The sequence below is a fragment of the Sorex fumeus genome, unplaced genomic scaffold (genome assembly GCF_029834395.1).
Source record: "Sorex fumeus unplaced genomic scaffold, SorFum_2.1 ptg000029l, whole genome shotgun sequence".
In the NCBI taxonomy this organism is placed as follows: domain Eukaryota; kingdom Metazoa; phylum Chordata; class Mammalia; order Eulipotyphla; family Soricidae; genus Sorex; species Sorex fumeus.
Genome location: NW_026606086.1, coordinates 14,120,119 through 14,133,156, shown reverse-complemented (window position 1 = coordinate 14,133,156; position 13,038 = coordinate 14,120,119). Strand labels below are relative to the sequence as shown.

Below are 13,038 nucleotides of genomic sequence, written 5' to 3'. Positions count from 1 at the left end.
AAATGGAGAGAGAATGAGAGAGAGAGAGACAGAAAGAAGAAAAGTGCCTGCCATAAAGGCAGAATGGCGGGGTGGAGGTAGCGAGACGGAAACTGGGGACAATTGTGATGGAAATGTACACTGGTAAAGTGACAGGTATTGAAACATTGGATAACTGAAACCCAATAATGAACAACTTTGTAACTAAAACAAACAAACATTGATTTATGAGGCTATACCTTTTGCAAATACTTGTATGGAAATCTTTCTCACATAATAGATAAAAGATTTTATTTCAAACAATTTTTTACTTAAAAATACAAAGAAGTACAAAGGAAAGATTTCAGATATATTTCAGTTTGTTGTTTTTGTGTCCTGGGGATATGATATGTTGATAGTGATTCTAGAAGAGAATTTAATTTTGTAACTACTGAGCTATGTCTTATCTAAAAAGTTTTTTTTCATAAAAATGTCAAGTACACAATTTTTCTCTTCTAAATTGTTTCCCTTCTAACTTATTTGTAAATTTAATTCATGAAATTAAAGAAAAGTGACAATATTCCTGGAGTTGAGAAAGGTCATACAGAGTTATGTCATAAGCTTTGCATGCAACCAACTCAAATTAAATCCCAATTGCCACAAGCCCTTCCAAGTTACACTAGGTTTATCTCTGGAGACCCCAACCAGTACAGAGTTGACACTGGGAATCCTCAAGCAATGTTAAGTTGTCTTAAGTTTCCCTAGTACTCCATACTTGGTGCCCTAGATTTGAGCCTCAAGCAGGTTGATGCAAAATAAATCCTATGATCACTGGAAGACCCCCAAATTAATTTTTTAATATGAGGTGACATAAATGACATAAAAATATATTTTAAATAGTAACATGAATACTGAGACACTAAGTAGAGAATCATAAAAAAAATCACAATGGGATGGAATAGTACTCACATTGATTATGATGAAAGGAAAGAGTTAATATAGACTGTAATGTTTGTTTTTTATAGATTATGAAAATCCGGTTCATCATGACTTTTAAATTTTATTTTTACATGCTTCTTGATATAATAAAAAGATAATCATGAGGAATCAAACGGCAATAACAACTTTTATCTTGCTTGGATTAACAGATGACCCACAATTGCAAATCCTACTTTTCATCTTTCTATTTATCACTTACATATTGAGTATAGCAGGGAATCTGATTATTATCACTCTCACATTGGTGGACTCGCATCTGAAAACTCCTATGTACTTTTTCCTCAGAAATTTTTCATTCTTAGAAGTCTCATTTACAACTGCTTGTATTCCAAGATTTCTGTACAGTATGTCAACTGGGGATAATACCATTACATACAATGCTTGCATAATTCAATTATTTTTTGGTATTCTCTTTGGAGCAACAGAATTTTTTCTCCTGGCAGCTATGTCCTATGATCGTTATGTTGCTATCTGTAAACCCCTTCATTACATGACTATCATGAACAATAGGGTATGTACCATATTCGTTTTTACCTGTTGGGCGTCTGCTTTACTGGTTATTCTCCCACCTCTCAGCATTGGCCTTGAGCTTGAATTCTGTGACTCCAATGCTATTGATCACTTTGCCTGTGATGCAGGCCCTTTTATAAAGGTCTCATGTACTGATACATGGCTAATAGAAATAATGGTTATCATTACGGCTGTGTTTACCCTCATTATAACACTAGCGTGTGTAATTCTTTCCTACACATACATTATCAGGACAGTTATGAGATTTCCCTCTATTCAACAGAGAAAAAAAGCCTTTTCTACATGCTCATCTCATATGATTGTAGTTTCTATCGCCTATGGAAGTTGTATCTTCATATATATTAAGCCCTTTGATAAAGAAGAATTGGCAATAAATAAAGTAGTTTCAGTTCTGAATATTTCTGTTGCACCCTTGTTGAATCCATTCATTTATACCCTAAGGAATAAGCAAGTGAAGCAAGCTTTTAGTCACTCGATAAAGAGAATCTCTTTTTTCTCAAAGAAATAAAAAACTTTGATGATAAGAGTGAAATAAAATTAAGTTTTCCAAATATTTGATTATATCTTAACTAATTTCAATGAATTATATTATTTCTTTAATCATGTACCCACATTAAAGTTGCATACTGACCTCATCTTTAAAAAAGCCTTTTCATTTCATCAAACTTATACATGGTGTTCATTTCAGTGAAACTGAAATATTTCAAAACAGCAAAATACATGTCAAGGTAATAGAACTTACCTTCGTTGCTATAGGTGCGATTTAAACTTGTAAGATTTCTAGTATAGTACGTAGAAAAGTAGTCTAAAGAGTGAGAGAGATTAGTATGACACAAAGTTCTTCCCTTACAGATCATTCAAATATCCATACATTTTCTTGGAGTTAATAGTCTCTTTTTTTAATTCGATGCAAAGGGGATACTGATAGAAACTCATAAACTTCTACATTTTGAATTATAACTACAAAATACACTGTCACTGTCACTGTATTCCTGTTGTTCATGGATTTGCTCGAGCGGGACCAGTAACATTTCCACTGTGACACTTGTTACTGTGTTTGACATATAGTATACTCCACAGGGAGCTTGCCAGGTTTTGAGGTGTGGGCAAGATCCTCTCAGTAGCTTGTCAGGCTCTCTGAGAGGGGCGGAGGAATCCAACTTGGGTCCGCCGTGTTGGCTGCGTGCAAGGCAAACGCCCTACCACGCCACTATGCGATCGCTCCAGCCAAACTACAAAACAAAATCCAGAAAATTAAAGTATAGTTGTAATCCCCAAACAGAAAACTGTACAAAAGAAATGAAATTACATCTGAATCTCACACTAGCAAAAAGTTAATTCAATGTAGATTTGATCAGAATACATAAAATAAGTCAGAATACTCATGGATTTGGAGCTTAAAGGTATTTTCAATGGCATGATTTTAGTAACAATGATAAAAATGAAAAAAAAATAAATAGATAAGCTGGGTAGAAATGATGTTAATGACCACCATGACAGGTCTAAGGTACTCTGGTGGTGATGAAGATGGAGTCACTTTTTTCATCAAAAACATAAATATTAACTTTTGTACTTATGTTATAATAAATTATAATCAAATGAAATAAAAAATTCTTTCCTTCTATGCACCCTCCGAGTCACTTTCAGTTCATGATATAGATTGAAACCCAGCACCAACTTCAATAGAAGTGACAATTTAAGAGTCAATTTTCCCATTATTTCAAGCACATTACCAATCATGTCATTAATCAGGATCATGTAAATTTATAAAGAGTCAGTTATACTATTTTGGACCAAGTGCATCTGTTTATCTAAATGTTCTAAATTTAGGTTAGTTTACTGGATGTATATAGTGCTTTGATATTTACAAGTTTGAGAATTTTCTAATCATGCTAATTGCCAGGAAAAGTAGATATCAGTCGTCTAATTGTTTTCACACTGACTTGCATTCATCTAATTGTCTCTAATTATTTACTCTGAGGTAGAACTGGTGGTTGGAATCTACAACAGCGTAAGTGTAAAACAAAATTGTTCTTAGGAATAAAGAAATGCCAGACACACTTTTATCAATCAACTTTTCTTCAGAAGTTTAGTTATGTGGATAATCTACCTTTTCATAGATATGAAGGCCATTACAAGTTAATCTCAGCTCACAGTTATAGTCCGATAATCCATAATAAGACATGTTTTTTCTTTGGTTGGTTTTATTTCCTTAAAGTGGTAAACTAAATCACTAAGTTGTTGTTTCAGGAGCTGAATAATTTGTTATTCTTTTATAACCTTTCTCTTTCAGTACACTTTTGACAGTTCTTTCTTTTTTTTTAATTTCTCCCCCTTATCATGTCTCCTGTTTATTTTAAAGTTATGCTAATTTCATCACTCCTGTCTTATTAGATATTTCTTTTTCAGCATTATTATTGCATTATTTTGTTTTTGATTTGCCATTGGCAAATTTTGTTCTATATAACTTCTTTTTTAAAAACTTAACTCAGACTTATTAAATTCTGACACATTAACTTGTTAACCTATGACTAACACACTACCATAAAACGAGTTCTGTAGAGGACCAAATTTTTACTGTGAACAAATGATCAGGATAATAGATAGCAAGCTTCAGCATTTTTTACATTTATCCTAACCTAACCGAAAAATCACTGTATCTTGGGAAAGGGGGTAGAGAGAATTCTTTCCACATAAAAACACCTAAGAGATGATTAGCCTAGTTAAAACATTACATAAAGTTTTTTTCTTTACAAACCAGCCATCTGTAGAACTATCTGAAACTACCAATAGAAATATTGTGCTGAAATATAATGACGTTTTAATTCTTCTATTCTTATTTGAATTTCCATGTACATTTTGAGCTTTAAAAATTCCCTGTGAATAATACCTAAATATTAAGACCTGTGAGTAACATGAATCGCATTGCTATTGTTACCTGATAGTATCCCTAGTTCTGACATTTTAGCATTAGAATGGAATACCTGCCCAGGTTCTTGTGAATCCATATTATATCTGAACCTGTTACAGAATATTTAGAAAATGTAGCATAGATATTCCTATCACAATCTCTAAAATATAGCATGACCTAAAATGAGTTGTTTCTGAATTTAAAGCTCAAACTCCACATGTATCTATATCTATCTATCTATCTATCTATCTATCTATCTATCTATCTATCTATATATGGTTGTGGTCGTATACTATTGTACTCAGAGATATTCCTGACGCTATGCTCGGAGATTAAACAGGACAGTGCTAGGGGATGCCAGGGGATGCCATTATGGGATGTCAGGGATCAAACCCAGGTTGAAGGCATGCAAGGCAATTTCCCTGCTCACTGTTCTATATCTCTGGCTTATATTTTAAAATGAATCTTAGCAAATTTACACTGTAGCACTGTCATCCTGATTTGCTTGAGCAGGCACCAGTTAATGTCTCCATTGTGAAACTTGTTTATACTGTTTTTGGCATTTCGAATAGGTCACTGTAGCTTTCCAGGCTCTGCCATGTGGGCGGGATACTTTCGGTAGCTTGCCAGGCTCTCCGAGAGGGACGGAAGAATTGAACCCGGGTCAGCCATGTGCAAGGCAAATGCCCTACCCACTGTGCTGTGACTCCTAAAATGTATTTGTCACACAAAGTAATTACAAAATAATAAACAAAATGGTCCAGAATAAATATTGCCTCACAGACCAAAGAAAAAATTAAAATCTTGCAATAAACCCTAGTACCTGTGAAATGATGACAAAGAAACTTAACACATGGAATGAAATAAGGAGAGTTTCTTTAACAAATGCTACTGGGAAAATTGTATAGTCATATAAATAAATGAAACTAGAACTGTATCTTATGGCATTCTCAAAGGTTAACTAAAACGTATTAAAGACATTAAGAATGATCAAGAATTCATAACATATATTATCAAACTGTAGGCAAAATTCTGCAGGAAAATGAATCTATGAGAGGTCTTCAATAACATGACTCGAGAGGCAACAACATCGGAAACAAAAAAATAATACAATATGTATTTGAAAATGTGCTTTTTCAAAAGCAGATATTCCAAAGCACTGTACCACTGCACTGTCCTCCCATTGATCATCGATTTTCTTGAGCAGGCACCAGTAACATCTCCATTGTGAGACTCGTTACTGATTTTGTCATATCTCTGAGAGCCCGGCAAGCTACTGAGAGTATCTCGCCCTCACAGCAAAGCCTGGCAAGCTACCCATGACATATTCGATATGCCAAGCACAGTAACAACAAGTCTCACAATGGAGATGTTACTGGTCCCGCTCAAGCAAATCGATGAAAAAAGGGAGGACAGTGCTACAGTGCTATTTCAAAGCAATAACATATTAAATTATTGAGTTTTAGCTGGGTTTGGGTCCTCTACAAAATTAATCTATGTCTTAGAAAAAGTTCTATTTAAAGGGAAAAACAAAGAAATTATCTTTTCCTTTTTTTCAAATGTGACAGCTGACCCTGTGATTACATATAGTTAAATTGATAGATGCAGATGATACAAAATAACTTTTCTTAACCTGTATCTTTTCATTAAATGACCATTAGTAACAAATGGGGGGAGTCTAGTTTTATCTTTAAAAATTCTTGTATCCATGTTTGGAATGTGTAGGAAAAAATTGAATTGAGATTATGCTTTTCCCCCTAACTAGTAAGACAGGAACTTGACTTCTTTCTGATGCTGTTGTTCTATCATATTGTCTTGTACTTCCTTGGAATGCCATGTGAAGGCACTTTGTGGCCTTTATGCGGTCATGTTCTGGGTGGGCAAAGTCTACTCCACATACTAGCCAGTGGGATCAAAGCAGTATTCTTACAATAAGCTGTCCCTGAGGCAGCGATCGTACCAAAATATCTGAGTTGGTGGTTTACTATGAGATCTGAGATGGCTTCAAAAGCACTGTCCCTGCTCCCTCACTCCTCATCTCCTCATTCCTCGAAGTTCCATCTTACTGAAAACCCTAATAAAACCCTAATAAAACTTAGTGATAACATTTTTTTTAGAAAAAAGTTGGTTGCTTGCTAAATTAAGTTCGTTACGTATGTACAGGGGCTGGAGCGATAGCACAGCGGTAGGGCGTTTGCCTTGCATGCAGCCAACATGGCTGACCCGAGTTCGATTCCTCCGCCCCTCTCGGAGAGCCCGGCAAGCTACCGAGACTATCTCACCCGCACAGCAGAGCCTGGCAAGCTCCCCGTGACATATTCGATATGCCAGACACAGTAACAAGTCTCCAATGGAGACGTTACGGGGCCCGCTCGAGCAAATTGATGAACAACGGGAGGGCCTTTACCTTTTACCTTTACGTATGTACAAGCGGAGTGAGTGCATCAGCAGCCTGATGGTGACTTCAGGCTTCCTGATTCCCCAAAATTGCTGCTGTGCCCTTGGCCAGAGCCCAACAACGTGGGACCAAGTTTACCAAGAAATTAAATGACCAAAAGTTAGATATGTGGGAGCCACACTCACAAACCATGTTCGGCTCAGCTATACAAGCTCACTCAGAGTTCATATTCAAAATGAGCTATAGAAAAATGTGCTGTCTAGCGTCTGCCCCAGGCAGGCAGGCTTGAATGGTGGTAGGAAAATTCGAGCAGGGCATAATGCCCAAAATTGGAGAGAGAGTATTGGAGAAATTGTCTGCCATGGAGGCAGGGTGAGGACTGTGATGTGTATGTATGTGTGTGTAGGGGTGGGGTGTTGATAATTGGGACATTGGTGGTGGAAAATGTGCACTGGTTGTCGGGATGACTGTTCCATCATTGTATGGCTGAATCTCAAACATGAAAGTTTGTAACTCTATCTCACGGTGATACACGGTCACGGTCCTTCAGTTGTTCATTGATTTGCTCGAGCGGGCCCAGTATCGTCTCCATCATGAGACCTGTTGTTACTGTGTTTGGCATATTGAATACATCACGGGGAGCTTGCCAGGTTCTGCCGTGCAGGCGAAATACTCTCGGTAGCTTGCCAGGCTCTCCAAGAGGGACGGAGGAATTGAACTCGGCTCAGCCATGTTGGCCACTTGTAAGGCAAACGCCCTACCGCTGTGCTATCGCTCCAACCCACGGTGGCTGGTTAGCTCAGTTGGTTAGAGCGTGGTGCTAATAATGCCAAGATCGCAGGTTCGATCCCTGTACGGGCCATGGTGATACAATAAAATAAAAAAGTAATGTGGAGTTCATGCTAAATTCAATCAGCTTAATCAATGGCTGAACAAATAGCAGTATGTCTACAATATTTTGTAAGAAGTTCATTATGCAAAAGTTTAACTAGTGGCATGAGAACCCAGGAGACCAGGATTCAGTGCTGAATTTGTTTAAGTGATTCCAGAATTCCACCAGAAGTTTAAGCAGAAAATAGAAACACCATTATTTTTGATGTAGACAGTCAAATTCCTGCTCAGAACTGTCAGAGTTCTACACACACACGCAGACACAAGCGCATACACACACACACACACACACACACTCACAGAAAAACAGTATGAAGTCTTGTTCACCATTACGTTAGGTTTTCCTCTTGTTAGAGAGTAAGAAAAAAATGTGTCCAACATTTATAATTAGAAAGCCTTTAAAAACTGGCTTCTTATGATTTGAAAATGGGAAAGTAGAGAGTTCAAGACCCTCTGGAAGATACCTGGAGAGGTAAATACAGTTTAATTATCTTGTTAAATCATTACAGAACTACATCTATTAATCAACATTATTAAACACAATCAATCAAGACTGCCAATTGAAATTATGAAAAAATATCAAAAGAGTCAGTATCATAAGGAAATATGAGAATCAATCTCCCTTTTGAGGGGAAAAAAGTCATCGCATGCCCCTTACCCTAAGTGGTCAAAGACCCTCCACCAATTTCCTTGAAACTCTACCCTGTATCATCCCTTTACAAAGCCCAGCCACTCTCCAACCTCCATCATCTTCCTAACCTTGGTTCTGTTAGAAGTCTGAAAGACTGAGTCAATTTGCAATTGTCCCTTACTGTAGGATAACAGTGGTTTGTTCTTTCTTCTTTGCCACAGGGAGCTTAGCTTTATTGAGTCACTCCCATCACAGTGCTCCCATTCCACTGTGTTTACTTGTAACCTCTTTCTTTGTGCTCTGCTTCCCCAACCAGTCAATCTGACTAATCTGACTCTGTTAACTTGTAAATATTGCTTTTCTATTCTCCTTAAATCCCTCGCATAATTAATTCAGAGAAATGTCCTTTATGTATATACACAGGAAGACAGTTAATGCTATGCGTTTGTAACTTGAAAGTTCATGGACTCCGAATGATATTCACTCCTGAGCATCTGTTCTCTTGACTTAAGCCTCAGTTTCTCTTACTTCCTAGCATCCCCCAAACAGGGTCCTGACTAGGAACTGGATATACCCAGGCAAACTGTGAGCTACTTTGCATCAAAACAGGTCAGGCCAAATCACCATAATACTTAACTATAAATTAAGAGCATGATCATTGACAAATTCTGTCATGATCCAAAAACTAGAAGCTGGATTAGGACCCTGCTAGGGCTAGGAAAAATTAATCTGGCCTGAGCACTATATTATGAGTCTGTGGGAGATGTCCCCAGCAGAACCACCCTACAAGCTTAATGTATCTCTTTTTTAAAATTTTTATTAGTGAAACACCATGAGGTAGAGTTGTAGACTTACAAATTTTTGTGCTTGGGTTTCAATTATATAATGATCAAGTACCCATACCTCCACAGTGGTAGGGCGTTTGCCTTGCATGCAGCCAACATGGCCGACCCGAGTTCGATTCCTCCGCCCCTCTCGGAGAGCCCAGCAAGCTACCGAGAGTATCTCGCCCGCACGGCAGAGCCTGGCAAGCTCCCCGTGACGTATTCGATATGCCAAACACAGTAACAACAAAATCTTCAATGGAGACGTTACTGGGCCCGCTCGAGCAAATCGATGATCAACGGGAGGGCCTTTGCCTTTTACCCATACCTCCACCATGGATCCCAGTATCCCTCCAACCCCTCAAACCCCCAGTCCCACCCTGCCTTTGTGGCAGGGCATTCCCTTTTGTTCTCTCTCTCCTTTTAGGTGCTGTGGTTTGCAAAAGAGGAATTGAGTGGAAATCATGTTTGGTCTATAATCTACTTTCAGCATGCATCTCCCACTTAGTGTATCTCTTACTGTGTCCATACAAAATAACTAATATTAAGAAGTAGAATTAAGATGTTAATTAAGTTATTGGACTAAATAGAGGAGAAATACCCCTAAGTGGTATTTGCCTTGAGCAGAAGAAGGGCTTTCATATGTTGATTATGCTGCCAGATGGGGGTGTGGTGGCTACCCCCAATGCAGGGAATTGTAGAGAAACTAGAGAAAGACCAAGGCAGTGAGTAATTTTCAATTTGATTTTATTTTCTTGGTAGTACATAATAAAAAGGGCTGGAGCGATAGCACAGTGGGTAAGTCGTTTGTCTTACAAGCGGTCAACATGGCTGACCCGAGTTTAATTCCTCAGCCCCTCTCGGAGAGCTCGGCAAGCTGCAAGCTACCGAGAGTATCTTGTCCTCATGGCAAAGCCTGGTAAGCTACCCATGATGTACTCGATATGCCAAACACAGTAACAACAAGTCTCATGATGGAGACGTTACTGGGTCCACTAGAGCACATCGATAAACAATGGGAGGACTGTGACCGTGACATAATAAAAGGAGAAGTGAAATGTTTTGGCATCATTTCATCCGTGACATTGCTGACTCCAGAACTGTGAAAGATGAAGTGGGTAGGAGAAGCAGGGGTGGTCTCCCCCATGTAAGGGCACAGATCTGAGGAGACCCAGGAGTAGCAGCAGCAGAGGGGTCCTTAGGGCAGGCAGGGCAGTCAAGGTGGTTGAGGGTCCATGGTGGGGCTGGTGGAAGCTACCCTGGGAAGCACTGCTGCTGTGTCCTGGGTCACTGTGCTGTCTGTCTGGTGGCCCAGAGCCTGCTATGCCACCATGTCTTTATCAACTCACCTTTCCTTGAGTTGTTTTCAGACCCTGCCTATTGTAACCAATGCTGCAACAAAAAACAAGTGTGCTTATGTCTTTTCAAAGTAATAGTTTGGTGTTCTTGGGATAGATGCCAGAGACTGAAATTTATGGGTCATATGGAAGCTCTATTTTTAAATTTTAAGAGTTCACGTGCTATTTTTCTTAGAGATTGATCCAGATGTATCATCTCAGTGAATGAAATCTGTAACCCGAATTTTGGTCCAGCAGGTGGGGGGATGACTACAAGTTTGACATGCACAGGGACGCAGTTACCTGGCAGGCAGTGATAGAAAAAGAAAGCTTTATTGAACTAAAATATGGCTAATATAGGAAAAGAGAAACTACTCCTTGAAAGGTGGAGGTCAGGGATGGCCCTCCCGTAGATCGTCGATTTGCTCGAGCAGGCCCAGTAACGTCTCCATTGGAGACTTTGTTGTTACTGTGTCTGGCATATCGAATACTCTCGGCAGCTTGCCGGGCTCTCCGAGAGGGGCGGAGGAATCGAACTCGGGTCGGCCATGTTGGCCGCTTGTAAGGCAGATGCCCTACCCGCTATGCTATCGCTCCAGCCCGGAGGTCAGGGATAAAATGGGAAATTATATAATTAACAGCTAGGGGAAGCAAAACATGAAAGAGAAGTTAAACATAAGCACAGAGAATTGGGGGTGCCCCTCTGATATTGGTCAAACCCCTGGATGACTGGAAGACTGATTTAGGGTCTAAATCAATTAACATAAGTTCTCGGTGAAGGAAAAAGGACAACCCTGCTGCTTGGAACTATGGATGGGCAAATGACTCAATTACAAATTATGGGCAGACGGGTGGCACCCCTTTGTGTTCTGTCCTCCTCATTTCCGGAGCAGTTTCTCTGAAGCTCTCTTGCCTAGAGGAGAATCCCTGGAGGATTACTCAACAGGGTAGCACTATCCAGGCAGTACACAATCAGTGCTAGCAGAGGATCGAACATTTTTCAACACATCACATCCAGCACTGGTTATGTCTAGATGTTGTTTGTTGCTATTTTTTTAATAGATCATTTTCATGAGTGTCAAGTAATAAAGTAATTTTCAATTTGATTTTATTTCCTTGATAGTACATAATACAGAACATTTTTATATGCCTGTTGATCATGGATTTGTCTACTCGGAGAAAATATCTCTTCACTTTCTCTTTTCATTTTTTGATGGAACATTTATTTCTTGTAGATTTTATAAGTGCTTTATGTATCTTGGATGTTACCCCTTTGTTAGAGATATGGTGCGCAAATAATTACTCCCATTCAATTCAATGTTCAAAATTTTTTTTAGCTGAGTTTATTTTTTCATATGAAAAGATCATAATTTTATCTAATCCCATTTGTTTTATATTCTTTGCAAAGAGACAATTCATTGAAAATATCACTGATGTTAGTATTCTTGAGAGTTTTTCCTATGTTCCCTCAATGTATTTTATGAATCTTATCCTAATAGTGAAATCTTTAATCTGCCTTTAGTTAGCTTTTGTGTAAAGTGTGAGATATGGACCTAGTTTCATTTTTTTCTCTATTGTGGCTATGCAGTCATTCTTGTTCTAATTCATGCACCAGGTTCTCTGTTCATAGACTAATTGTTCATAAATCTAATGATTCATCTATCATTCATAATTCTATTATTTGATTTGAGTCTATCTTCATTTCAGTACTGCAAAGTTCATTATCATATTCTTAAGGAATTATGAGTTGATATAATTAATATTACACCAGTGAGAAATAAATACATTTCAAGACAGAAAACATTAATAGGGGATTTTGTTTAAAAAGCAATCCTTATCCACTTTTGGGCGTGAATGAGTTCTGTTAAGCTTCTGAGGAAAACAGTATGAATACATTTCAAAAAGGTATGAACAGAGCTTCCATATGACCAAATGATTCTACTTCTGGGCATCGACCTCTCAAAACAGACTTATGATTTCAAACATACATATGCACATCTATATCCATTGCAGCCTTTAGTGCAATAGCTGCAATGGATATAGGTGGACACATCCCAAATCTTCAATGACAGATAAATTGACAAAGACATTGTGGCATAAATAAAATGCTGTGCAAGAATAAGAAAATATCAAATCTTTCAGGTAATTGTAACTTGGATGGAACTGCAAGGTTTTATGCCAAGTGAAATACATCTAAGAAATGACATATCTTTGACGGTCTCACATTTATGGTATATATGATATGATATATGGTATATAGGATATATACCATATGTATGATATGATATATCGTATATAGGATATGGTATATATCAACGCCATTAAAACCCCATAACCATTCTCTCTCTCAATGTCAACGGTCTAAATTCACCAGTTAAGAGACACAGAGTGGCAAAATGGATACAGAGACAGAACCCAACATTCTGCTGCCTACAAGAAACTCACCTCAACAGCCAGAGCAAACACGACTCAAAGTCAAAGGATGGAAAACAATCCTGCAAGCACAGAACTCCCTCAAAAAGCTAGGGTGGCCATACTAGTATCCGACAACATTAATT

At 38.2% G+C, this 13,038-nt stretch overlaps 1 protein-coding gene and 1 non-coding gene across 2 annotated transcripts; both read left to right on the top strand.

The window, feature by feature from the left end:
* The first annotated feature begins 1,057 nt into the window (after positions 1-1,057).
* Positions 1,058-1,996, top strand: LOC130024803 (olfactory receptor 6C2-like). The gene has a single exon (XM_056115584.1). The coding sequence runs from the start codon at positions 1,058-1,060 to the stop codon at positions 1,994-1,996; it is 939 nt and encodes a 312-aa protein (XP_055971559.1).
* A 5,589-nt stretch (positions 1,997-7,585) lies between these two features.
* TRNAI-AAU (transfer RNA isoleucine (anticodon AAU)) lies at positions 7,586-7,659 on the top strand. Its single transcript has one exon. It is a non-coding gene; the product is annotated as a tRNA-Ile (tRNA).
* The last annotated feature ends 5,379 nt before the right edge of the window (positions 7,660-13,038 follow it).